At 44.6% G+C, this 25,702-nt stretch overlaps 1 protein-coding gene across 1 annotated transcript in view; it reads left to right on the forward strand.

Annotated features, from left to right (window-relative positions):
- Positions 1–265: 265 nt before the first annotated feature.
- SFI1 (SFI1 centrin binding protein) overlaps positions 266–25,702 on the forward strand; it is a 112,423-nt gene continuing 86,986 nt past the window's right edge. Inside the window, 3 exon segments of the mRNA XM_074391025.1 lie at positions 266–346; positions 9,592–9,678; positions 9,680–9,720. Of these exon segments, the coding sequence (XP_074247126.1) occupies positions 9,622–9,678; positions 9,680–9,720 (98 nt within the window). The 5' untranslated portion in view covers positions 266–346; positions 9,592–9,621.

A 25,702-nucleotide genomic window follows, 5' to 3' on the forward strand; every position in this document is an offset into this window, starting at 1 on the left:
TTTCTTCCTCCCGGCTGCGTGGCTCGGGAGCGGAAGGGCTGGTGTATGGGCGACCTTGCCCCACTGAACGCGCAGGGACCAACGCAGTAAACAAACCTTGAAGCCTTCCTCGAGAGAGAGGTGGGTGCGCGTTTTTATTTTGTGGGGAGGCCGTTCAGATTTAACTGCTGTGTAGATGTGTCGTAAATACTTGTTGAATGATGTGAGGGATTTGAGTGCAGCCATACCTCACTATATTGCACTTCACAGATATTGTGGTTTTTACAAAATAAAAGTTCGTGGCAAGCAGCCCTGCACCAAGCAACTATTTTTCCAAGCATGTGCTCTCCCTGTCTCTCACATTTTGGTAATTATCTCTATATTTAAAACTTCATATTTTAGGTATATCGTTACAATAATCTGTGATCTTTGATGTAATTACTGCAATTGTTTTGGGTCGCCACGAACTGCACAGGTGTAAGACAGCAGACTAAAGTGTTCTGTCCGACTGCTCCACCTACCAGCCAGTTCCGTTTCTCTCCTCCCTCTCTGCCCTCCCTGCAGCCTGAGAGGCAACAATATTGAAATTAGACCAATTAATAGCCCCACAGTGGTTCCAAAATGTTCAAGTGAAAGGAAGAGTCCCATATCTCTCACTTTATATCAAAAGCTGGAAATGACTAGGCTTAGTGAAGGAGGCACATGAAAAGCTGAAAACTAGGCCTCTTGTACCATATAGCCAAGTTGTGTGAATACAAAGGAAAAGTTGCTGAAGGAAATTAAAAGTGTTACTCCTGGGAACACACCAGTAATAAAAAAAGCTAAACAGCCAGCCAGATACGGTGGCTCACGCATGTAATCCCAGCACTTTGGGAAGCCGAGGTGGGTGGATCACCTGAGGTCAGGAGTTTGAAACCAGCCTGGGCAACATGGTGAAATCCCGACTCTACTAAAAATACAAAAAATTAGCGGGGCATGGTGGCGCATGCCTGTAATCGCAGCTACTCAGGAGGCTGAGGTAGGATAATTGCTTGAACCTGGGAGGTGGAGGTTGCAGTGAGCTGAGATCTGGCCATTGCACTCTAGCCTGGATAACAAGAGTGAAACTCCATCTAAAAGAAAAAAGAAAACTAAACAGCATTATTGCTGAAGTGGAGAAGGTTTTAGTGGTCTTAATTGAAGATCAAACCAGCCACAACATTCTCTTAAACCAAAACTTAATCTCAAGCAAGTCCCTAATTCTCTTCAATTCTATGAGGGCTAGGAGAGATGAGGAAGCTGCAGAAGAAAAGTTGGAAGCTGGCCAGGGGCAGAGGCCTGTAATCCCAGCACTTTGGGAGGCTGAGGTGGGCGGATCACCAGCCTGGCCAACATGGTGAAATCCCGTCTCTACCAAAAAAATTATCCGGGAGTGGTAGTGCATGCCTATATTCCCAGCTCCCCTAAAGAAGAATCACTTGAGCCTAGGAGGTGGAGGCTGCAGTGAGCCGACATGCTCCACTGCCCTCTAGTCTGGGTGACAGTAAGACTCTGTCTCAAAAACAACAATAACAAAAAAAAAAAAAAGGAAAAGTTGGAAGCCAGCAAGGATTTGTTTTTGTTTTGTTTTTTGTACACGGTTTCACCCTGTTGACCAGGGTGGTCTTGAACTTCCGCCCTCAGGTGATCCACCCGCCTTGGCCTCCAAAGTGCTTGGATTACAGGTGTGAGCCACCACACCTGGCCGATATTGTTTTTGTTTTTTGTGGGGTTTTTTTTTGAGATTTTCACTCTTGACGCCCAGGCTGGAGTGCAGTGGCGCAGTCTCGGCTCACTACAATCTCCATCTCCTGGGTTTAGTGATTTTTCTCCCTCAGCCTCCTGAGCAGCTGGGATTACAGGTGCTCACCACCACACTTGGCTAATTTTTGTATTTTTAGTAGAGAGGGGGTTTTACTATATTGTCCAGGCTGGTTTTGAATTCCTGACCTCGTGTGATTCACCCACCACAGCCTCCCAAAATGCTGGGATTACAGGCCTCAGCCACTGCTCCTGGCCTTTTTTTTTTTTTTTGAGACGGAGTTTTGCTCTTGTTACCCAGGCTGGAGTGCAATGGCGCGATCTCGGCTCACCGCAACCTCTGCCTCCTGGGTTCAGGCAATTCTCCTGCCTCAGCCTCCTGAGTAGCTGGGATTACAGGCACGTGCCACCATGCCCAGCTAATTTTTTGTATTTTTAGTAGAGACAGGGTTTCACCGTGTTGACCAGGATGGTCTCGATCTCTTGACCTCGTGATCCACCCGCCTCAGCCTCCCAAAGTGCTGGGATTACAGGCTTGAGCCACCGCGCCCAGCTTTTTTTTTTTTTTGAGACAGGGTCTTGTTCTGTTTTCCAGGCTGGAGTGCAGTGGTGATCATGGCTCATTGCAGCCTTGAACTTGTAGGTGCAAGTGATCCTCCTGCCTTAGCCTCCTGAGTACGTGGGTGTGTGATACTATGCATGGCTAATTTTTTTTTTTTTTTTTTTTTTGAGATGAGGATCTTGCTAGTTACCCAGGCTGGTCTTGAACTCCTGACCTCAAGCAACCCTCCTGTCCTGGTCTCCCAAATTGCTGGGATTACAGGCATCAGCTGTAGCACCTGGCTGAGGTTGAAGGAAAGAAGCCATCTCCATAACATCAAAGTGCAAGAAATAGCAGCAAGTTATCCAGAAGATCTAGCTAAGATTTTTGATGATGGTGTCTCCATGGAACAGCTGATTTTCAGCATAGATAGAAACAGCTTTCTGTTGGAAGAAGGTGCCATTGTAGGACGTTCATGGCTAAAGAGAAGTCATTGCCTGGCTTCAAAGGACAGGCTGACTCTCTTGTTAGGGGCTAATGCACCTGGTGACTTTAAGTTGAAGCCAGTGTTCACGTACCATGCCAAAACTCCTAGGGGTTTTAGAAATTATGCTAATTTGGCCAGGTGCGGTGGCTGATGCCTGTAATCCCAGCACTTTGGGAGGCCAAGGTGGGCAGATGACGTCAGGAGATGGAGATCTTCCTGAAAACCCTGTCTCTACTAAAAATACAAAAAATTAGCTGGGCCTGGTGGAATGTACCTGTAATCCCAGCTACTCAGGAGGCTGAAGTAGGAGACTCACTTGAACCTGGGAGGTGGAGTTTGCAGTGAGCTGAGATCGCACCATTGCACTCTAGCCTGGCCGACAGAGCAAGACTCTGTCTCCAAAAAAAAAAAAAGAAAAATCAACATTAACAGGAGTTTGAAGAAGTTGCAGACCCTCATGGATGACTGAGAGACTCAGGACCTGAGTGGAGGAAGTAACTGCAGATGTGGCAGAAAAATCAAGTGAACTGGAATTAGAAGGGGAGCCTGAAAATGTGACCATATTGCTGCAATCTCATGACAAAACTTGAATAGATGAGGAGTTGATTCTTATGGATGAACAAATAAAGTAGTTTCTTGAGTGGAAATCTACCCCAGTGAAGATGCTATGAACATTATTGAAATGACAAAGGATTTAGAATATTACATAAACTTAGTTGAAAAATCAGTGGTAGGATTTGAGGGGATTGACTCCAATTTTGAAATATATTCTGTGGGTAAAATGCTATTAAATAGCATTACATACTATAGAGAAATCTTCAATGAAGAGTCCATTGGTGTGGCAAACTTCACTATTGTCTTATTTTAAGAAATTGCCAGGACAGGCGTGGTGGCTCACACCTGTAATCCCAGCACTTTGGGAGGCCAAGGCAGGCGGCTCACGAGGTTAGGAGTTCAAGACCAGTCTGGCCAGCATGGTGAAACCCTACCTCTTTGTATTTTTAGTATACAAATAGTAGGCTGGGCATGATAGCTCATGTGTAATCTCAGCACTTTGGGAGGCTAAGGCGGGAGGATTATGAGGTCAAGAGATCAAGACCATCCTAGCCAACATGGTAAAACCCCATCTGTACTGAAAATACAAAAATTAGCCGGGCGCGGTGGCTCAAGCCTGTAATCCCAGCACTTTGGGAGGCCGAGGCGGGTGGATCACGAGGTCAAGAGATCGAGACCATCCTGGTCAACATGGTGAAACCCCGTCTCTACTAAAAATACAAAAAATTAGCTGGGCATGGTGGTGCGTGCCTGTAATCCCAGCTACTCAGGAGGCTGAGGCAGGAGAATTGCCTGAACCCAGGAGGCGGAGGTTGCAGTGAGCCGAGATCGGGCCATTGCACTCCAGCCTGGGTAACGAGCGAAACTCCATCTCAAAAAAAAAAAAAAAAAAAAAAAAGAAAGAAAATACAAAAATTAGCTGGGCATGGTGGCACGTGCCTATAATCCCAGCTACTCAGGAGGCTGAGGCAGGAGAATCGCTTGAACCAGGGAGTCAATGGTTGCAGTGAGCCAAGAATCGCTTGAACTCAGGAGGCAGAGGTTGCAGTGAGTCAAGGTTGCTCCATTGCACTCCAGCCTGGGCAACAGAGTGAGACTCTGTCTCAAAAAACAAAACAAAACATAACGTTGATAGGAAAAAATCAATTCTGGATGGGTCCACTGTCTGTAGTTGGCATGTTCCTCATGCCTGCCTGAGTTTATGCTGGATGCTCTAGTTTCCTCCCATGTCCCCAAGATAAGCACATTTAAGTTCCTTTATGTGTCTAAATGATCCCACTCTGAGTGTGTGTGTGACTATGCAATGCCAGGAATGGCATCCTGTCCACAAGGATGAGTTCCCTCCTTGTGTCCTGAGCTGCCAGGATAGACGCTAGCTAGCCTTGACCCTGAACTGGAGTAAGTGGGTAAACAGTTACCTTACTTGTTCTTCTGAATCTTCTATACATGCATGTGTAGCTCATATTTATTTCAATGTTTAATATTAGAAGCGTTTGAAGTTTAGTGATGTTTTGTGTCCAGAAATACATAATAGGAACTTAACTCTTGTTTATATCAATTAACTTGTGGTAAAATTGGTTACTTTGTATATCGTTTTGCTTAAAGTTGTAGTGTCCAAGAACTTATGGATGACATTAAGTGAGGATGATGTTAAGTGAGGACTTACTGTACTTAGTTCTAGATGAGGCTTGATGATACTCAGGTTCAATTTTTTTTTTTTTTTTTTTTTTTTTAGGTGGAGTTTTGCTCTTGTTGCCCAGGCTGGAATGCAGTGTTGTGATCTCGGCTCACTGTAACCTCCACCTCCCAGTTTCAAGCAATTCTGCCTCAGCCTCCCATGTAACTGGGATTATAGGCGCCCACCACCATTCCCAGCTAATTTTTGTATTTTTAGTAGACACAAGGTTTCACCATGTTGTCCAGGCTGGTCTCAAACTCCTGACATCAGATGATCCACCTGCCTCGGCCTCCCAAACTGCTGAGATTATAGGCATGAGCCACCATGCCCGGCTAGGGCTAAAATCTCAGTTTTTTAGCGAGATTTCATCATGGATGGTAGCACTTAGAGTTTTTTTGTTGGTTTTGTTTTGGTCGCTTTCTTATTTGTCGGATGTCTTTTCCAAATTTTTTGTGATTCTTGATTATCCATTTATACTTAAGTGTAATTGAGAAATTATGGCTGAGCATGGTGGCTCACGCCTGTAATCCCAGCACTTTGGGAGGCTGAGGCAGGCAGATCACTTGAGGTCAGGAGTTCAAGACCAGTCTGGCCAACATGGCGAAAACCTGTCTCTACTAAAAAAAAAAAAAAAAAATATATATATATATATATATATATATGTATAAATTAGCTGGGTGTGGTGGTGTGTGCCTATGATTCCAGCTACTCAGGATGCTGAGGCAGGAGAATTGCTTGAACTTGGGAGGTGAAGGTTGCAGTGAGCAGAGATCGCATCACTGCACTCCAGCCTTGGCAAGAGAGCAAGACTCCATCTAAAATAAAAAACAAAACAAAACAAAATGAAAACTGGGCCAGGTGCAGTGGTGCCTTTCTGTAGTCCCAGCTACTTGGGAGGCCATGACAGGAGAATTGCTAGATCCCAGGAGTTTGAGATTGCAGTCAGCTATGATCACATCACTGCACTCCAGCTTGAGTGACAGAGAGGGACCATATCTCTACACACAACAAAAGCTACTTTGGGAGGCCAAGGTGGATGGATCAGTTGAGCTCAGGAGTTTGAGACCAGCCTGGGCACTACAGCAAGACCCTGTCTCTACAAGTAGTAAAAAATTAGCTCATCATGGTGTCACATACCTGTGGTCCCAGCTACTTGGGAAGCTGTGGTGGGAGGATTGCTTGAGCATGAGAGGTTGAGGCTGCAGTGAGCTGTGATAGTGCCACAGTACTTCAGCCTGAATGACAACATGAGACTCTGGATGACAATGTGAGAAAGAAAAAAGGCCGGGTATGGTGACTCATGCCTGTAATCCTAACACTTTGGGAGGCTGAGGTGGGAAGTTCACCTGAGCCTGAGGAGGTTGAGGCTGCAGTGAGCCGTGATTGCACTGCTACACTGCAGCCTGGGCAACAGAGGGAAATCCTGTCTTACACTTTTTTTTTTTTTTTTTTTGAGATGGAGTTTCGCTCTTGTTACCCAGGCTGGAGTGCAGAGGTTGCAGTGAGCTGAGATTGCGCCACTGCACTGAGGCCTGGGAGACAGAGTAAGACTCTGTCACTTTCTTTTTCTCAGACAGAGTCTTACTCTGTCTCCCAGGCCTCAGTGCAGTGGCGCAATCTCAGCTCACTGCAACCTCTGCCTCATGGGCTCAAGCGATTCTCCTCCCTCAGACTCCTGAGTAGCTGGGATTGCAGGTATCTACCACTGTGCCTGGCTAATTTTTATATTTTTAGTAGAGACAGGGTTTCACCGTGTTGGGCAGGCTGGTCTTGAACTCCTGACTTCAGGTGATCCAACCGCCTTGGCCTCCTAGAGTGTTGATACTACAGGCGTGAGCCAATGTGCCTGGCCAGAAATCTTGTCTTTAAAAAAGGAAAGAGCCGGGCACGGTGGCTCAAGCCTGTAATCCCAGCACTTTGGGAGGCCGAGGCGGGTGGATCACAAGGTCGAGAGATCGAGACCATCCTGGTCAACATGGTGAAACCCCGTCTCTACTAAAAATACAAAAAACTAGCTGGGCATGGTGGCGCGTGCCCGTAATCCCAGCTACTTAGGAAGCTGAGGCAGGAGAATTGCCTGAGCCCAGGAGGCGGAGGTTGCGGTGAGCCGAGATCGCGCCATTGCACTCCAGCCTGGGTAACAAGAGCGAAACTCCGTCTCAAAAAAAAAAAAAAAAAAAAAAAAAAAGGAAAGAAAGAAAATGAAAACTATACACAATAACACTGATAACCATAAAAATTAATGTGGGGGAAAAATAAGAAATCTTGGCCTTTACTGGTGTTTTTGTGAAGGGAAGTTGAAGGTGCTGAAGCATCTAGACAGGAAGAAGGAGCTAGGTACACCTTTTTTTTTTTTTTTTTTTTTTTTTGAGATGGAGTTTCGCTCTTGTTACCCAGGCTGGAGTGCAATGGCGCGATCTCGGCTCACCGCAACCTCCGCCTCCTGGGTTCAGGCAATTCTCCTGCCTCAGCCTCCTGAGTAGCTGGGATTACAGGCATGATTACAGGCGCCCGGCCCTAGGTACACCTTTTGAATATGGCTCACTCTCCTCTCAGTTTCCTTTCTTAGAAAATGACATACTGCAGCGCTGGGCACGGTGGCTCAAGCCTGTAATCCCAGCACTTTGGGAGGCTGAGGCGGGTGGATCACAAGGTCAAGAGATCAAGACCATCCTGGTCAACATGGTGAAACCCCGTCTCTACTAAAAATACAAAAAGTTAGCTGGGTATGGTGGCACGTGCCTGTAATCCCAGCTACTCAGGAGGCTGAGGCAGGAGAATTGCCTGAACCCAGGAGGCAGAGGTTGCGGTGAGCCGAGATCGCGCCATTGCACTCCAGCCTGAGTAACAAGAGCAAAACTCCGTCTCAAAAAAAAAAAAAAGAAAAAAAAAATGACATACTGCAGATGACATGATCTTATATCTAGAAAACTCCATCATCTCAGTTCAAAAACTTCTTAAGCTGATAACCAACTTCAGCAAAGCCTAAGGATACAAATCAATGTGCAAAAATTGCAAGCATTTCTAAACACCAACAGGCAAGCAGAGAACCAAATCATGAATGAACTCCTAGTCACAGTTGCCACAAAAAGAAAAATACTAGGAATATAGCTAACAAAGGATGTGAAAGACCTCTTCAAGGAGACCTACAAACCACTGTTTAAAGAAATCAGAGGTGACACAAACAAATGGAAAAACGTTCCATGCTCATGGATAGGAAAAATCAGTATTATGAAATGGCCATATTGGCCAAAGCAATTTACAGATTCAATGCTGTTACCATTAACTACCATTGACATTCTTCATATAATTAGAAAAAACTATTTTAAAATTCATATGGAACAAAAAAAGCATGAATAGCTATGACAATACTAAGCAAAAAGAATAAAGCTGCAGGCATCATGCCACCCAACTTCAGACTATACTACAAGGCTACAGTAACCAAAACAGAATGGTACTGGTGCAGAAACAGAAATACAGACCAATGGAACAGAATAGAGAACCCATAAATAAGACCACATGCCCACAACCATCTGATCTATGACAAATCTGACAAAAACAAGCAATGGGGAAAGGAGTCCCTATTTAATAACAGGTGCTGGGAGAATTGGCTAGCTATATGCAAATGTTGAAGCTGGACCCCGTCCTTACACCATATACAAAAACCAACTCAAGCCATCTTGAGTTGGTTTTTGTATATGGCGTAAGGAAGGGGTCCATACTATATATATAGTTTTGGGTTTTTAACCCAAAACTATAAAAACCTTGGAAGAAAATCTAGGCAATACCATTTCAGACATAGGCATAGGCAAAGATTTCATGACAAAGATGCCAGAAGCAATTGCAACAAAATCAAAAATTGACAAATGGGATCTAATTAAACTAAAACACTTCTGCACAGCAAAAGAAACTATCAGAATAAACAGACAAGCTATAGAATGGGGAAAAGTTTTGCACTCTATCTATCTGACAAAGGTCTAACAACATGAGAAAAAAACAACCCCATTAAGAAGTGAGCATAGGACATGAACATACACTTTTCAAAAGAAGGCATACATACAGTGAACAAATGTGAAAAGAAGCTCAACATCGCTGATTATTAGAGAACTGCAAATCAAAACCATACTGAGGCTGGGTGCTGTGGCTCACCCCTGTAACTCCAGGACTTTGGGAGGCCAAGGTGGGCGGATCAGTTGAGGTTAGGAGTTTGTGACCACTGTGGCCAACATGGTGGAATCCTGTCTCTGCTGAAAAATACAGAAATTAGTCAGGCATGGTGGCAGGTGCACGTAATCCAACTACTTGAGAGGCTGAGGCAGGAGAATCACTTGAGCCCAGGAGGTAGAGGTTGCAGTGAGCTGAGATTGTGCCACAGCATTCCAGTCTGGGTGACAGAGCAAGACTTAGTCTCAAAAAATTTAAAAATGTAATTAAAAAATAATATTTTAAGTCAGAGACCTATCCCATGTTAATCTAGTGTTGAATTACAGAGGGCAGAAGACTAGGAACTGGCATGTGGCTATTCACAATGTGGCTCCTGAGAGAGTACAAATAATTTTCTCTTTTATTTAGTTAGAAGGGGAAAATGAAAGACTTTGATTCATGATGAATCTGCTCACCGAGAAGTGTCTGTCAAGCCACTGGTTGAATTTCCATCAAAAAAATGATTAAACAGAGAATGGAGAAGAAGGTTGATTCCAGGTGAGTGATGGAACTTGAGAAAAAAAATGTAACTGGAATGATGGTTCATATAAAACTGTAAACATTTTGTGTAAGAAAAAAATAAATTACAAATAGTGAGGTAGTAATTATGGGTATTTTCTTTTGTCATTGTTATTTTGAGTTTCTCATCTATAAGATATGTAAATTTTGTACATTATGTTACAGTCAAAAACCATTCTGAGTGCATGGAAATGTCAGTCATTAAAATTCTGTTTTTGAGCAGAAGTGAGTATGATTTTCATTAGTTTTGAAGTTATATCTTCAACGTTGGCTCTTGTGTCTGTCTTCTACTTTTGATCATGGTTGCTTTCAGACTTTTACCTTTTGCTGGCTGTGTGTCTCCACTGAAACTCTCAGCACCTTATAATGTGGCAGACTCTGTATAATTCTCCCTTTCTGGATTTTGGTAATTGTTCCCTCCCTTCATCTCTTTGGGCTTAGAGGTAGTACCAGCTTAGCTTCTGCTATCTTCAGGTTCCTGCACTGTTCCTTGTGGTTCCTCCATACTCACAAGTTTGTAAATATATCATCTTCAAATTACTCTTTTTTTTTTTTTTTTTTTTTTTTTTTTTGTGACGGAGTTTCGCTCTTGTTACCCAGGCTGGAGTGCAATGGCGCGATCTCGGCTCACTGAAGCCTCCGCCTCCTGGGTTCAGGCAATTATCCTGCCTCAGCCTCCTGAGTAGCTGGGATTACAGGCACGCGCCACCATGCCTAGCTAATTTTTGTATTTTTAGTAGAGACGGGGTTTCTCCATGTTGACCAGGGTGGTCTCGATCTCTTGACCTGGTGATCCACCTGCCTCGGCCTCCCAAAATGCTGGGATTACAGGCTTGAGCCACCGTGCCCGGCCCAAATTACTCTATTTTTAGTATGTCATCTATTTTCTTGCGACCTTTCATAGATTTTATGAATGTTACTGGATTTTATCACATGGTTTTTCTATATTTATTAAGATAATCGTGTGATTTTTGTTCTTTTTTTTCTATTATCCTGTATTACATAGATTGATTTTTGGATGTTAAACCAACCTTGCATTCCTGGGATAAATCCCACTTGGTCATGGTGTTTATATGATATATAGTTGTATTAGGGTCTTCTAGAGGGACAGAACTAATAAGACATATATATATATATATATATATATATATATATATGAGTTTATTAAGGAAAATAGACTCACACGATCACAAGGTGAAGTCCCATGATAGGCAGTCTGCAAGTTGAGGAGCAAGGAAGCCAGTAGCGGCTCAGTCCGAGTCCCAAAACCTCAAAAGTAGGGAAGCCAACAGTGCAGCCTTCAGTCTGTGGCCAAAGGCTTGAGAGCCCCTGGCATATCATTGGTGTAAATCCAAGAATGCAGCAGCCAAAGAACTTGGAGTCTGATGTTCCAGGGCAGGAAACATTCAGCATGGGAAAAAGATGAAGGCAGAAGACTTAATCCCACCTTCTGCCTGCTTTTTCTAGCAGTGCTGGCCCCCTATTGGATGGTGCTCACCCACGTTGTAGATGGGTCTTCCTCTCCTAGTCCACTGACTGAAATGTTAATCTCTTCTGACAATACCCGGAAACATCCAGATCCACCCAGAAACAATACTTTTCGTCCTTCAATTCAGTCAAGTTGACTCTTAATTTTAACCATGACAATGGTTTTTATATGTTGTTGGATTTGGTTTGCTACTATTTTTTGAGGATTTTTATGTCTATAGTCATGAGGTATATTGGTCTTTTTTTTGTTTTTGGTAATCTCTGTCTTTGGTATGATGGTGATACTCGTCTCAATGAATTTGGAAGTATTCCTCTATTTTCTGGAAGAGTTTGTGGAGTACTGTTACTATATTTTATTTATTTGTTTATTTTTGAGATGGAGTCTTGCTCTGTAGCCCAGGCTGGAGGGCAGTGGCGCAGTCTGAGCTCACTGCAACTTCCGATTCCCAGGTTTAAGTGATTATCCTGCCTCAGCCTCCCTAGTAGCTGGGATTATAGCACCTGCTATCACACCAGTCTGATTTGTTTGTTTGTTTGTTTGTGATGGAGTCTCACACGGTTACCCGGGCTGAAGTGCAATGGCACAATCTCAGCTCACTGCAACCTTCACCTCCCCAGGTTCAAGCAATTCTCCTGCCTCAGCCTCCCAAATAGCTGGGATTACAGGCGTCTATCACCACGCCCGCCTAATTTTTTGTATTTATTATTATTATTATTTTTGTATTTTGTTGAGATGGGGTTTCACTATTTTGGCCAGGCCAGTCTCGAATTCCTGACCTCGTGATCCACCCGCCTCAGCCTCCCAAAGTGCTGGGATTACAGGCGTGAGCTACCACACCTGGCCCCTTTGGTATTTTTTTTTTTTTTTTTTTTTTTTTGAGGCAGAGTCTCACTCTGTCGCCAGGCGCCAGGCTGGAGTGCAGTGGCACAATCTTGGCTCACTGCAACCTCCGCCTCCTAGGTTCAAGCAGTTCTTCTGCCTCAGCCTCCCAAGTAGCTGGAACTACAGGCTCACGCACCATGCCCAGTTAATTTTTTTATTTTTAGTAGAGACGGAGTTTCACCATGTTGGCCAGGATGGTCTCGACCTCATGATCCGCCCGCTTCGGCCTCCGAAAGTGCTGGCATTACAGGCTTGAGCCACCAGGATGGTCTCGATCTCTTGACCTCGTGATCTGCAACGCTTCGGCCTCCCAAAGTGCTGGGATTACAGGCTTGAGCCACCGCGCCCAGCCCCACTTTGGTATTTTTTAGTAGAGATGGGGTTTTGTCATGTCAGCTAGGCTGGTTTCTAACTCCTGACCTTGGGTGATCTGCTTGCCTCAGCCTCACAAAATGCTGGGATTACAGGCGTGAGCCACTGTGCTCTGCCTATTACTTCTTTTAAAATCTTTCATATAGGCCGGGCGCGGTGGCTCACGCCTGTAATCCCAGCACTTTGGGAGGCCGAGACGGGTGGATCACGAGGTCGAGAGATCGAGACCAACGTGGTCAACATGGTGAAACCCCGTCTCTACTAAAAATACAAAAAATTAGCTGGGCATGGTGGCGTGTGCCTATAATCCCAGCTACTCAGGAGGCTGAGGCAGGAGAATTGCCTGAACCCAGGAGGCGGAGGTTGCGGTGAGCCGAGATCGCGCCATTGCACTCCAGCCTGGGTAACAAGAGTGAAACTCCGTCTCAAAAAAAAACAAAAAAACAAAACAAGAAAAAAAAACTTTCATATAATTAAACACTGAAACTATCTTTGCTTTTTTTGGTAGGAATATTTATTTATTTATTTTAGAGACAGGATCTTGCTCTGTTGCCCTGGCTGGAGTACAGTGGCATGATCACAGCTCAATGAAGTTTCTAACTTCTGGACTCAAGCAGTTTTGCTACCTCTGCCTCCCAAAGTGCTGGGATTATCTTGTGAGCTACCAAGCCCGGCCGTTTTTTTTTTTTTTTTTTTTTTTTTTTTTTTTTTTTTTTTTTTTTTTTTTTTTGAGACAGAGTTTCGCTCTTGTTACCCAGGCTGGAGTGCAATGGCGCGATCTAGGCTCACCGCAACCTCCGCCTCCTGGGTTCAGGCAATTCTCCTGCCTCAGCCTCCTGAGTAGCTGGGATTACAGGCACGCGCCACCACGCCCAGCTAATTTTTTGTATTTTTAGTAGAGACGGGGTTTCACCATGTTGACCAGGATGGTCTCGATCTCTCGACCTCGTGATCCACCCGCCTCAGCCTCCCAAAGTGCTGGGATTACAGGCTTGAGCCACCGCGCCCGGCTCCTAGCCTGGCCTTTTTATAGGAAAAATTTTAACTACTCATTTAATTTTTTTACTTGTTAGAGATCTATTAAGTTTCCATTTCTTCATTTTGTTTGTTTTTTGAGATGGAGTCTCATTCTGTCGCCCAGGCTGGAGTGCAGTGGCGCAGTCTTGGCTCACTGCAACCTCTTTCTCCCTGGTTTAAGCAGTTCTGCCTCAGCCTTCTGAGTACTTGGGTTTATAGGTGCATGCCACCACGTCTGACTGATTTTTGTGATCTTAGTACAGTTGGGGCTTTACGATGTTGGTCTGGCTTGTCTTGAACTCCTGACCTCAAATGATCCACCTTCCTCAGCTACCTAAAGTGCTGGGATTTCAAGCGTGAGCCACCATGCCCAGCTCTATTTCTTCTTGAGTTAATTTTGCTAATTTCAGCTTTTTGGAATTGTTTCCGTTTCATTTAAGTTATCCAGTTTGTTGGCATAAAGTTAATTGTATGCCCTTATAATTCTTTTAATTTATTAAGTAAGGGTCAGTGGTAATGTCCTCTCTCTCATTCCTAATTTTGGTGATCTCTGTCTTCTCTCTTTTTTCATTGGTTCATCTAGGTAAAGTCTTGTCAGTTTTGCTCAGGAACCTTTACTGTTAAGCTTTTTTTTTTTTTTTTTTTTGAGACGGAGTTTTGCTCTTGTTACCCAGGCTGGAGTGCAATGGCACAATCTCGGCTCACCGCAACCTCCGCCTCCTGGGTTCAGGCAATTCTCCTGCCTCAGCCTCCTGAGTAGCTGGGATTACAGGCACGAGCTACCATGCCCAGCTAATTTTTTGTATTTTTAGTAGAGACGGGGTTTCACCATGTTGACCAGGATGGTCTCGATCTCTCGACCTTGTGATCCACCCACCTCGGCCTCCCAAAGTGCTGGGATTACAGGCTTGAGCCACCGCGCCCGGCCCTGTTAAGCTCTTTTTTAAACTAAGTTGAATTGGGTTCCTGTAGCTTGCAATTTAGGGTGCTGCTAATTTATGCAAGTTTCTTATAGCATCCACTGTGGGTCCTGGGCAAAATGGTACTGAGGAGTGTTTGAGGGACCTATTCAGCAGGTATTATGGACCCCTTCTTCCTGAGCAATGCCATCTTTGTGCTTCAAAATTTTGTCTTGGGAGAATGAGTTTGGTTGGTCCAGCAAGGGTCAGTTTTCTCCCCCTGCTGTAATCAACTAGGAGTTGGAGGAAGGTCATGGAGTTCAAGCATAGCTGCTGAGATCCTGCCCCTGTTGACAGAAGAAGGAGTTCTCATAGAAGAAGGAGTCCTCGGGTGCAGTGGCTCACGCCTGTAATACCACCACTTTGGGAGGCTGAGGCAGGTGGATTACCTGAGGTCAGGACTTGGAGAGCAGCCTGGCCAACATGGTGAAACCCATCTTTACTAAAAATACAAAAACTAGGTAGGTGTGATGGCAGGCGCCTGTAATCCCAGCTACTCAAGAGGCTGGGGCAGGTGAATCACTTGAACCTGGGAAGTGGAAATTCCAGTGAGCCAAGATTGCACAGTTGCATTCCAACCTGGTGATAAAGTGAGACTCCATCTCAAAAAAAACAAACAAAAAAACCTAGGCTGGGTGAGGTGGCTTACACCTGTAATCCCAGCACTTTGGGAGGCCAAGGTGGGCAGATCACAAGGTCAAGAGATTGAGACCATCCTGGCTAACATAGTGAAACCTCGTCTCTACTAAAAAATACAAAAATTAGCTGGGTGTGGTGGCGCATTCCCATAAGCCCAGCTTCTCGGGAGGCTGAGGCAGGAGAATCGCTTGAACCAGGGAAGTGGAGGTTGCAGTGAGCCAAGATTGCACCACAGCACTCCAGCTTGGTGACAGAAGCGAGACTTCGTCTCAAAAAAAAAAAAAAAAAAAAAAAAAAAAAGGTGGGGGGCGTGGAACAAGGAGTCCTCATAAACTGAACCAGCACCCTTACAGTGTTTACTACATGGTCCACAGAGTACTCTTCAGGCCTGCCTTATTTCATCTTCTGAAACAAATTAACCATGGCGTTAATATGAAGCTCTGTGGCCCCTCTAACTCTAGAATGGTTTCTTTTTTTTGAAACTGAGTTTTGCCCTGACCTGCTGACCTAGTGATCCGCCTGCCTTGGCCTCTTAAAGTGCTGGGATTATAGGTGTGAGTTACTGTGCCCCAGCCTAAGTTGTTAAATATTATGCAGATTCAGAAAGGTACGGAAAAATGTATCATTTAAGATACCATTTTGGAACAAACAATGTAACCATCACCCAGATAAAGAAACAGTTTATTGGCTGTGGCTCACAACTGTAATCCCTGCACTTTGGGAGGCTGAGGTGGGGGGATCACAAGGTCCAGGGGATCAAGATTATCCTGGCCAACATGGTGAAACCCCGTCTCTACTGAAAATACAAAAATTAGCTTGGTATGGTGGCAAATGTCTGTAATCCTGGCTACTCTGGAGGCTGAGGTAGGAGAATTGCTTGAACCTGGGAGGCGGAGATTGCAGTAAGCCGAGATAGGGCCATTGCACTCTAGCCTAGCAACAGAGCAAGACTCCATCTCAAAAAATAAAAAGAAAAAAAGAGAAATAGTAGGCCAGGTGCGGTGGCTCATGCCTATTATCCAAACACTTTGGAGGCCAAGGCAGGCAGATCACCTAAGGTCGGGAGTTCAAGACCAGCCTGACCAACATGGTGAAACACGGTCTCAAAAAAAAAAAAATAGTTTATTGGGCTGGGCGTGATGGCTCACGCCTGTAATCCCAGCACTTTGGGAGGCCAAGGCAGGTGGATCACAAGGACAGGATTTCGAGACCAGCCTGACCAACATGGTGAAACCGTGACTCTACTAAAAATACCAAAATTAGCTGGTGTGCACTAGTGGTGGGTGTGCCTGTAACCCCAGCTATTCAGGAGGCTGAGGCAGGAGGAGTCGCTTGAACACAGGAGGCAGAGGCTGCAGTGAGCTGAAACTACACCATTGCTCTCAGCCTGGGCAACAGAATGAGACACTTTCCCCCCCCCCCCAAAAAAAAAAGGAAATAGTTTATTGGTCAGGCGCTGTGGCTCACTCCTGTGTAATTCTAGCACTTTGGGAGGCCAAGGCGGGCGGATCACCTGAGGTCAGGAGTTTGAGACCAGTCTGACCAACATGGTAAAACTCTGTCTCTACTAAAAATAGAAAATTAGCTGGGCATGGTGGCACATGCCTATAATCCCAGCTACTCTGTAGGCTGAGGCAGGAGTATTGTTTGTACCTGGGAGGCAGAGGTTGCAGTGAGCAGAGATCACACCATTGCCTGGGCAACAAGAGTGAAACTCTTTGCCAATAACACCCTCTCCTTTCCTGGAGTTAATCACCATCCTACCTTTAATGGTAATCACTTTCTTAAATTTCTTTTAATTTTTACCTATTAAGCATACATTCCCAAACAAAATACAGTTTAGTTTTGCCTCTTTGCCTTAAATACATGGAGTGATATTGTATGTATTCTTTTGTATCTTGATTCTTTGTTTCAGGGTTTTAGGATTCCTCCATGTTACTGTGTGGAGTTGTAGTTTGCTCATTTTCCTTGCTCTGCAATATTACATTGTAAGAATACTTCAGTTTATCTGTTTTGCTGATGGGCATTTGGACTATTTTCAGGTTTTTTTTTTTTTTTTTTGAGACAGTCTCGCTGTGTCACCCAGACTGGAGTGCAGTGGCATCATCTTGGCTCACAGCAACCTTCACCTCCCTGGTTTAAGCAATTCTTCTGCCTCAGCCTGCTGAGTAGCTGGGATTACGGGCACATGTCACCTCACCCGACTAATTTTTTTTTTTTTTTTTTTTTTTTTGAGACGGAGTTTTGCTCTTGTTACCCAGGCTGGAGTGCAATGGCGCGATCTCGGCTCACCGCAACCTCCGCCTCCTGGGTTCAGGCAATTCTCCTGCCTCAGCCTCCTGAGTAGCTGGGATTACAGGCACGCACCACCATGCCCAGCTAATTTTTTGTATTTTTAGTAGAGATGGGGTTTCACCATGTTGACCAGGATGGTCTCGATCTCTTGACTTTGTGATCCACCTGCCACGGCCTCCCAAAGTGCTGGGATTACAGGCATGAGCCACCGTGCCCAGCGCTGCAGTATGTCATTTTCTAAGAAAGGAAACTGAGAGGAGAGTGAGCCATATTCAAAAGGTGTACCTAGGGCCGGGCGCCTGTAATCATGCCTGTAAAAGCTTCAGAATCAACTTGCCAAGTCCTCTCCCTTCCCAAAATAAAATCTTTTTCTTGTTTTTTTTTTTTGAAACAGTCTTGCTCTGTCGCCCAGGCTGGAGTGGCACGATCTTGGTGCGCTGTACCTTCTGCCTCCCAGGTTCAAGTGATTCTCTTGCCTCAGCCCCCAGAGTAGCTGGGATTATAGGCACCTGCCACCACACCTTGCTAGATTTTTATATTTTTAGTAGAGATGGCATTTCATCATGTTGGCCAGGCTGGTCTCAAACTCCTGTCTCAGTCGAGGTGATCTGCCCACCTTGGCCTTCCAAAGTGCTGGGATTATAGGCATGAGCCACTGTGCCCAACCCTCTATTGGTTTTTTTTTTTTTTTTTTTTTTTTTGAGACGGAGTTTCGCTCTTGTTGCCCAGGCTGGAGTGCAATGGCGCGATCTCGGCTCACCGCAACCTCTGCCTCCTGGGTTCAGGCAATTCTCCTGCCTCAGCCTCCTGAGTAGCTGGGATTACAGGCACACGCCACCATGCCCATCTAATTTTTTTAGTATTTTTAGTAGAGACGGGGTTTCACCATGTTGACCAGGATGGTCTCGATCTCTTGACCTCGTGATCCACCCGCCTCGGCCTCCTAAAGTGCTGGGATTACAGGCTTGAGCCACCGCGCCCGGCCTGGGTTTTGTTTTTTTTGAGATGAAGTCTCGCGCTGTCACCCAGGCTGGAGTACAATTGCACCATCTCAGCTCACTGCAACCTCCGCCTCCCAGGTTCAAGTGATTCTCCTGCCTCAGCCTCCCAAGTAGCTGGGACTACAGGCACGTGCCACCATTCCCAGCTAATTTTTGTATTTTTAGTAGAGATGTGGTTTCACTATGTTAACCAGGATGATCTCGATCTCCTGACCTCATGATCCGCCTGCCTCGGCTTCCCTAAGTGCTGAGATTACAGGCGTGCACCACTGCATCTGGCGTTCTACTGATTTTAACTGAGATTACTTTGAAGCTATAGATCAGAGTAGGAAAAATTGACATCTGTATTGTATCAGTTAGGGAATGGTGGGAATCCTTCCGAAATCTAAGTTTCCAGACACCAACCAAGGGTCAACCTCGTAATCAGGATTTTCTAAGAACAGCAGCCACAGGTCTGCTGTGTTATTTTCTGCACAAAAGGAAAACAAACATAACAGAGAAGATCAAAGAGAAAAATTGGTTCCTTAAAAAGACTAATACAGTTGACAGCCAGTGAAACTGATCAAGAAGGGAGAAAACCAAATACATTATTTTGCCTATAAAATTATTAGATTTACTCCTAGTTTGATGTTTGTGATGCCATTTGAAAATAGTGTATAAATATATATGTAATTGTTTTTTCTTTATTGCTAGTTTATAGAAATATACATTGACCCTCATTTATTTTGTTTTTTCTTAATCAGTTTCAGTGACTGTCAACTGTATTAGTCTTTTTAGGGAACCAACTTTTCTCTTTGATCTTCTCTGTAATGTTTGTTTTCCCTTTGTGGAGAAAATAACACAGCAGGCCTGTGGCTGCTGTTCTTAGAAAATCCTGCTTATAAGGTTGACTGTTGGTTGGTGTCTGGAAACTTAGATTTTAGAAGGGTTCCCACCATTCCCTAACTGATAAATAGTTAACGGGATCTACACTGTGTGTTCATGCAATGTTTTTTATGCCGAATACTAGCACTCCCTCTAGGAGTCTGGAATTTTGGTATGTGTTAGGTAGAGGGTGCCTGTCTGACCAGCCCTCAGTAAAAGCTTGGGTACTGAGTCTCTAATAAGTTTCACTGATACACAACATTTCTCACGTGTTATCACAATTCAGTGCTGGAGAAATTAAAAGTGTCCTGTGTGATTCCACTCGGAGAGGATTCTTGGAAGCTTGTGCTTGATTTCCACCAGACTTTGCCCTGTGCCCCTTTTCCCTTTGCTGTTTTGCTTTGTATCCTTTTCCACAAAATCAAAGAAAAAAACATAATGGAAATTAGCAAATATGTTGAAATGCTTATAAAAATACTACATATCAATATATGAAATGCTACAGTCATGTTTAGAGAAATTTATAATAGGTTTAATGCATTTAATGTACAGTATTAAATGCATGTATTATAAAAGAATTAAGACTGGGCTCGGTGGCTCATGCCTGTAATCCCAGCCCTTTGGAAGGCTGAGGTGGGCAGATCACGAGGTCAAAAGATTGACACCATCCTGGCCAACATGTGGAAACTCCATCTCTACTAAAAATACAAAAGTTAGCTGGGCATGGTGGAGCACGCCCCTAGTCCCAGCTACTTGGGAGGCTGAGGCAGGAGAATGACTTGAACCCAGGAGGCAGAGGTTGCAGTGAACCAAGATCACGCCACTACACTAGGCACTCCAGCCTGGTGACTGGGTGAAACTTCGTCTGAAAAAAAAAAAAAAAAGAATTGAGACTTAAAATGGGCCGGGCGCGGTGGCTCAAGCCTGTAATCCCAGCACTTTGGGAGGCCGAGGCGGGTGGATCACGAGGTCGAGAGATCGAGACCATCCTGGTCAACATGGTGAAACCCCGTCTCTACTAAAAATACAAAAAATTAGCTGGGCATGGTGGTGCGTGCCTGTAATCCCAGCTACTCAGGAGGCTGAGGCAGGAGAATTGCCTGAACCTAGGAGGCAGAGGTTGCGGTGAGCCGAGATCGCGCCATTGCACTCCAGCCTGGGTAACAAGAGCGAAACTCCGTCTCAAAAAAAAAAAAAAAAAGACTTAAAATGAACATACTATACAATCTAACATTTTTTCCTTTTTCTTTTTTCTTTTTTTTGAGACAGGGTCTTGATCTGTTGTCCAGGCAGGTATCATCATAGTTCACTGCAGCCTTGAACTTCTGGGTTCAAGTGATCTTCCCACCTCAGTTTCCCATGTGGCTGGAACTGCAGGCATGCATCACCACATCCGGCTAATTTTTTTTTTATTTTTTTATTTTTGAGACAGAATCTTCCTCTCTCACCCAGGCTGGAGTGCAGTGGCATGATCTTGGCTCACTGCAACCTCCGCCTCCTGGGTTCAAGTGATTCTCCTGCCTCAGCCTCCAGAGTAACTGGGATTACAGGTGCATACCACCATGCCCAGCTAATTTTGTATTTTTGGTAGAGATGGGGTTTTACCATGTTGGCCAGGCTGGTCTTGAACTCCTGACCTCAAGTGATCTAACTCCTTTGGCCTCCCAAACTGCTAGGATTATAGGCATGAGCCACTACACCGAGCCTGTAATCCTATTCTGTAGGTTGTCTTTTTAATCTGTTTATTGTTTCCTTTGCTGAGCAGAAGTTTTTAGGTTTGAGATTATCCCATTTGTTTATTTTTGCTTTTGTTTCCTGTGCTTTTGGCATTTTATTCATAAGAGCTTTTCCTAGGCTCCTGAAGTGTTTCTTCTCGTAGCTTTCTTGTTTTTCTTTTTTGAGATGGAGTCTTGATCTTGTTGCCTAGGCTGGAGTGCAGTGGCGCGATCTTGGCTTACTGCAACCTTCGACTCCCGGCTTCAAGCGATTCTCTTGCCTCAGCTTGCCGAGTAGCTGCAATTACAGGCACGTGCCACCATACCCAGCTAATTTTTTGTATTTTTAGTAGAGGCGGGGTTTCACTGCTCAGGAGGCCAAGGTGGGAAGATCACCTGAGCCTGGGAAGTCAAAGTTTTTAGCTTTATATATTTTAAGACTTATTTAAAGGATGCATACAAATATATAATTGTTAATTTGCTGGGAAATTCAACTTTTCATCGTTATAAATAGATCATCTTCATTTCTAGTAATCTTTTTTGCCATAAAACATATTTTTATCTGATACTAGAATAATTATTAGTTTTCATTTGGTCTTTATTTGCATTGTAATACGTATTCCTCTTCCTTTTACTTTAAAACTTTCTGCATCCTCATGTGTTACTTGTGTGTTGTAAACAATATATAGTTAGATTCTGTTTCTCAGTCCACTCTGGTGAACTTTGTCTTTTGGAACATTTAGGTCATTTATATTTAAGGTAATTACTGATATATATGTAGGCTTAAATTTACATTCCGATTTCCTGCTTTTTTTTTTTTTTTTTTTGAGATGGAGTTTCACTCTTGTTACCCAGGCTGGAGTGCAATGGCGCGATCTTGGCTCACCTCAACCTCTGCCTCCTGGGTTCAGGCAATTCTCCTGCCTCAGCCTCCTGAGTAGCTGGGATTACAGGCACGCACCACCATGCCCAGCTAATTTTTTGTATTTTTAGTAGAGACGGGGTTTCAGCATATTGACCAGGATGGTCTCAATCTTTTGATCTCGTGATCCACCTGCCTCGGCCTCCCAAAGTGCTGGGATTACAGGCTTGAGCCACCACGCCCCGCTGATTTCATGCTTTTTAGTTGTCCTGCTTGTTCTTGTTTTTTTCATTGATTCTTGCCTACTTTGGGGTTGTAGTTTTAGCAGAGATTGTGTTTCACCATGTTGAAACCCAGTTTTTTATCATTCCATTTTCTTCTTTTTTAGTTTGGAAGTTTATATACTTGTTTCATTCTTTTAGTAGTTACCTTAGACATTAAAACGTATCTCCTTACCATATTAAGCTCGGTATTATTATTTTTGCCCTCCTCTCAATGTAAGAATCTTAAAACATTTTAACTTGGCCGGGTGTAGTGGCTCACACACCTGTAATCCAAGCACTTTGGAGGCCGAGGTGGGCGGATCACCTGAGGTCGGGAGTTCAAGACCAGCCTGACCAATATGGTGAAACCCCATCTTTACACACACACACACACACACACACAAATTTATTTATTTATTTATTTATTTATTTTTGTATTTTTTTTGAGACAGAGTTTCGCTCTTGTTACCCAGGCTGGAGTGCAATGGCACGATCTCGGCTCACCGCAGCCTCTGCCTCCTGGGTTCAGGCAATTCTCCCGCCTCAGCCTCCTGAGTAGCTGGGATTACAGGCACGCGCCACCATGCCCAGCTGATTTTTTATACTTTTAGTAGAGACGGGGTTTCACCATGTTGACCAGGATGGTCTCGATCTCTTGACCTTGTGATCCACCCGCCTCGGCCTCCGAAAGTGCTGGGATTACAGGCTTGAGCCACCGTGCCCGGCCCCCCCCAAATTTTTTTTTTTTTTTTTTTTTGAGACGGAGTTTCGCTCTTGTTACCCAGGCTGGAGTGCAATGGCGCGATCTCAGCTCATCGCAACCTCCGCCTCCTGGGTTCAGGCAATTCTCCTGCCTCAGCCTCCTGAGTAGCTGGGATGACAGGCACGCGCCACCATGCCCAGCTAACTTTTTGTATTTTTAGTAGAGACGGGGTTTCACCTTGTTGACCAGGATGGTCTCGATCTCTCGACCTCGTGATCTACCCGCCTCGGCCTCCCAAAGTGCTGGGATTACAGGCTTGAGCCACCGCGCCCGGCTCCAAAAAAATTTTTTAATAAAAAAATAAAAACAAATTTTAACTTTATCTCCTTCCTTATTTATGATTTATATTGCTTCTGGCTGTTCTATTTAATTATTATTATTATTTTTTAGACAGAGTTTCACTCTTGTTACCCAGGCTGGAGTGCAATGGCACGATCTTGGCTCACGGCACCCTCCACCTCCCAGGTTCAAGCAATTCTCCTCCGCAAGCCTCGCGAGTAGCTGGGATTACGGGCATTCGCCACCATGCGCAGCCAATTTTGTATTTTAGTAGAGATGGGGTTTCTCCATGTTGGTTGGGCTGATTTCCAACTCCTGACCTCAGGTTATTCCCCCTGCCTCAGCCTCCCCAAAGTGCTGGGATTACAGGCGTGAGCCACCGTGCCCAGCCTATTTAATTCTTTAAAAAATCTTCTACCTCACTTCTTTTTCAGATATTTCCTTTTTTTGAGACAGAGTTTCGCTCTGTTGCCCAAGCTGGAGGGCAGTGGCACAGTCTTGGCTCACTGCAACCTCTGCCTTCTGGGTTCAAGGGATTCTCCTGCCTCAGCCTCCCCAGTAGCTGGGATTACAGGCTCACGCCACCATGCCTGGCTAATTTTGTATTTTTAGTAGAGATGGCATTTCATCATGTTGGTCAGGCTGGTCTCAAACTCCTAACTTCAGGTTATTCACCCACCTCGGCCTCCCAAAGTGCTGGCAAAACAGGTGTGAGCCACCATGCCTGGCCTCAGATCTTTTTTTTTTGTTTTTAAATTTTTTAAAATTTTGCTTTAAATTCTGGGATACACGTGCTGAACCTGGAGATTTGTTACATAAATATACATATGCCATGGTGGTTTGCTGCACCTGTCAACCTATCATCTATGGTTTTGTTTTTTTTTTTTTTTTTTGGAGACAGAGTGTTGCTCTTGTTACCCAGGCTGGAGTGCAATGGCACGATCTCGGCTCACCGCAACCTCCGCCTCTTGGGTTCAAGCAATTCTCCTGCCTCAGCCTCCTGAGTAGCTGGGACTACAGGCACGCGCCACCATGCCCAGCTAATTTTTTGTATTTTTAGTAGAGACGGGGTTTCACCACGTTGACCAGGATGGTCTCGATCTCTCGACCTCGTGATCCACCCGCCTCGGCCTCCCAAAGTGCTGGGATTACAGGCTTGAGCCACCGCGCCCGGCTCATCTATGTTTTAAGCCCTGAATGTATTAGGCATTTGTCTCTCCTTCTCCTTCCCCTTTTCCTCTTTTTTTTTTTTTTTTTTTTTTTTCTTTGAGACGGAGTTTCGCTCTTGTTACCCAGGCTGGAGTGCAATGGCGCGATCTCGGCTCACCGCAACCTCCACCTCCTGGGTTCAGGCAATTCTCCTGCCTCAGCCTCCTGAGTAGCTGGGATTACAGGCATGCGCCACCATGCCCAGCTAATTTTTTGTATTTTTAGTAGAGACGGGGTTTCACCATGTTGACCAGGATGGTCTCGATCTGTCGACCTCGTGATCCACCCGCCTCAGCCTCCCAAAGTGCTAGGATTACAGGCTTGATCCACCGCGCCCGGCTTCCTCTTTTTTTTGAGATGGAGTCTTGCACTGTCGCCCAGGATGTAGTATAGTGATGCAATCTTGGCTCACTGCATCCTCCACCTCCTAGGCTCAAGCGATTCTCCTGCCTCAGCCTCCCGAGTAGGTAGGATTACTGGTGCACACCACCATGCCCAGCTGATTTTAAAAATATTTTAGTAGAGATGGGGTTTTGCTATGTTGGCCAGGCTGGTCTTGAACTCCTGACCTCAGGTGATCCACCGGCCTTGGCCTCCCAGAGTGCTAGGATTATAGGTGTGAGCCACCATGTCCGACCTCAGATCATATTTTTTTTTGTAAAATATATAAAACATAAATTTTCTCATTTTAACTGTTTTTAAATGTGTGATCAGTGGCATATTAAGTACATTCACAGTGTTTTGCACCCATCACCACCTTTTAAAATCGTGTCTAACAGAAACTCTATACTCATCAAACAGTTATGCCCCGTTCCTCTTTTCTCCCAGCCTCTGGTAAACTCTCTTCTACTTTTTGTTTCTGGGAATTAACCCATTATAACTACCTCATAGAAATGGAATTATGTAATATTTCTCCTTTTTGTTCTCCACTGTCCACACGGGAGTGCAGTGATAGGAACACAGCTCGTTTCAACCTCAACATCCTGTTGCTCAAGTGATCCTCCTGTTTCAGCCTGTCATATAGTTGGGACTACATGTTCATGCCACAATCACTGGCTGATTTTTTTTTTTTTTTTTTTTTAATTGTAGAAACAGGGTCTCACCATGTTGCACAGCCTGGTCTCAAACTCCTTGATTTCCCAAAGTGTTGGGATTGCAGGCGTGAGCCACCATACCTGGCCTTATTTCAAACTCCTTTTGTGTTTGGCTTATTTCACCTAACATGTTTACAGAGTTCATCCATGTTGTTGTATATATTCATTCTTTTTTATGGGTGAATGGTGCTATTTCATTCATGACTATACCACATTTTGTTTATTCATTCATCCGTTGATAAACCTTTAGAGCTGGGC

This window comes from Saimiri boliviensis, chromosome 21 (assembly GCF_048565385.1).
Source record: "Saimiri boliviensis isolate mSaiBol1 chromosome 21, mSaiBol1.pri, whole genome shotgun sequence".
In the NCBI taxonomy this organism is placed as follows: domain Eukaryota; kingdom Metazoa; phylum Chordata; class Mammalia; order Primates; family Cebidae; genus Saimiri; species Saimiri boliviensis.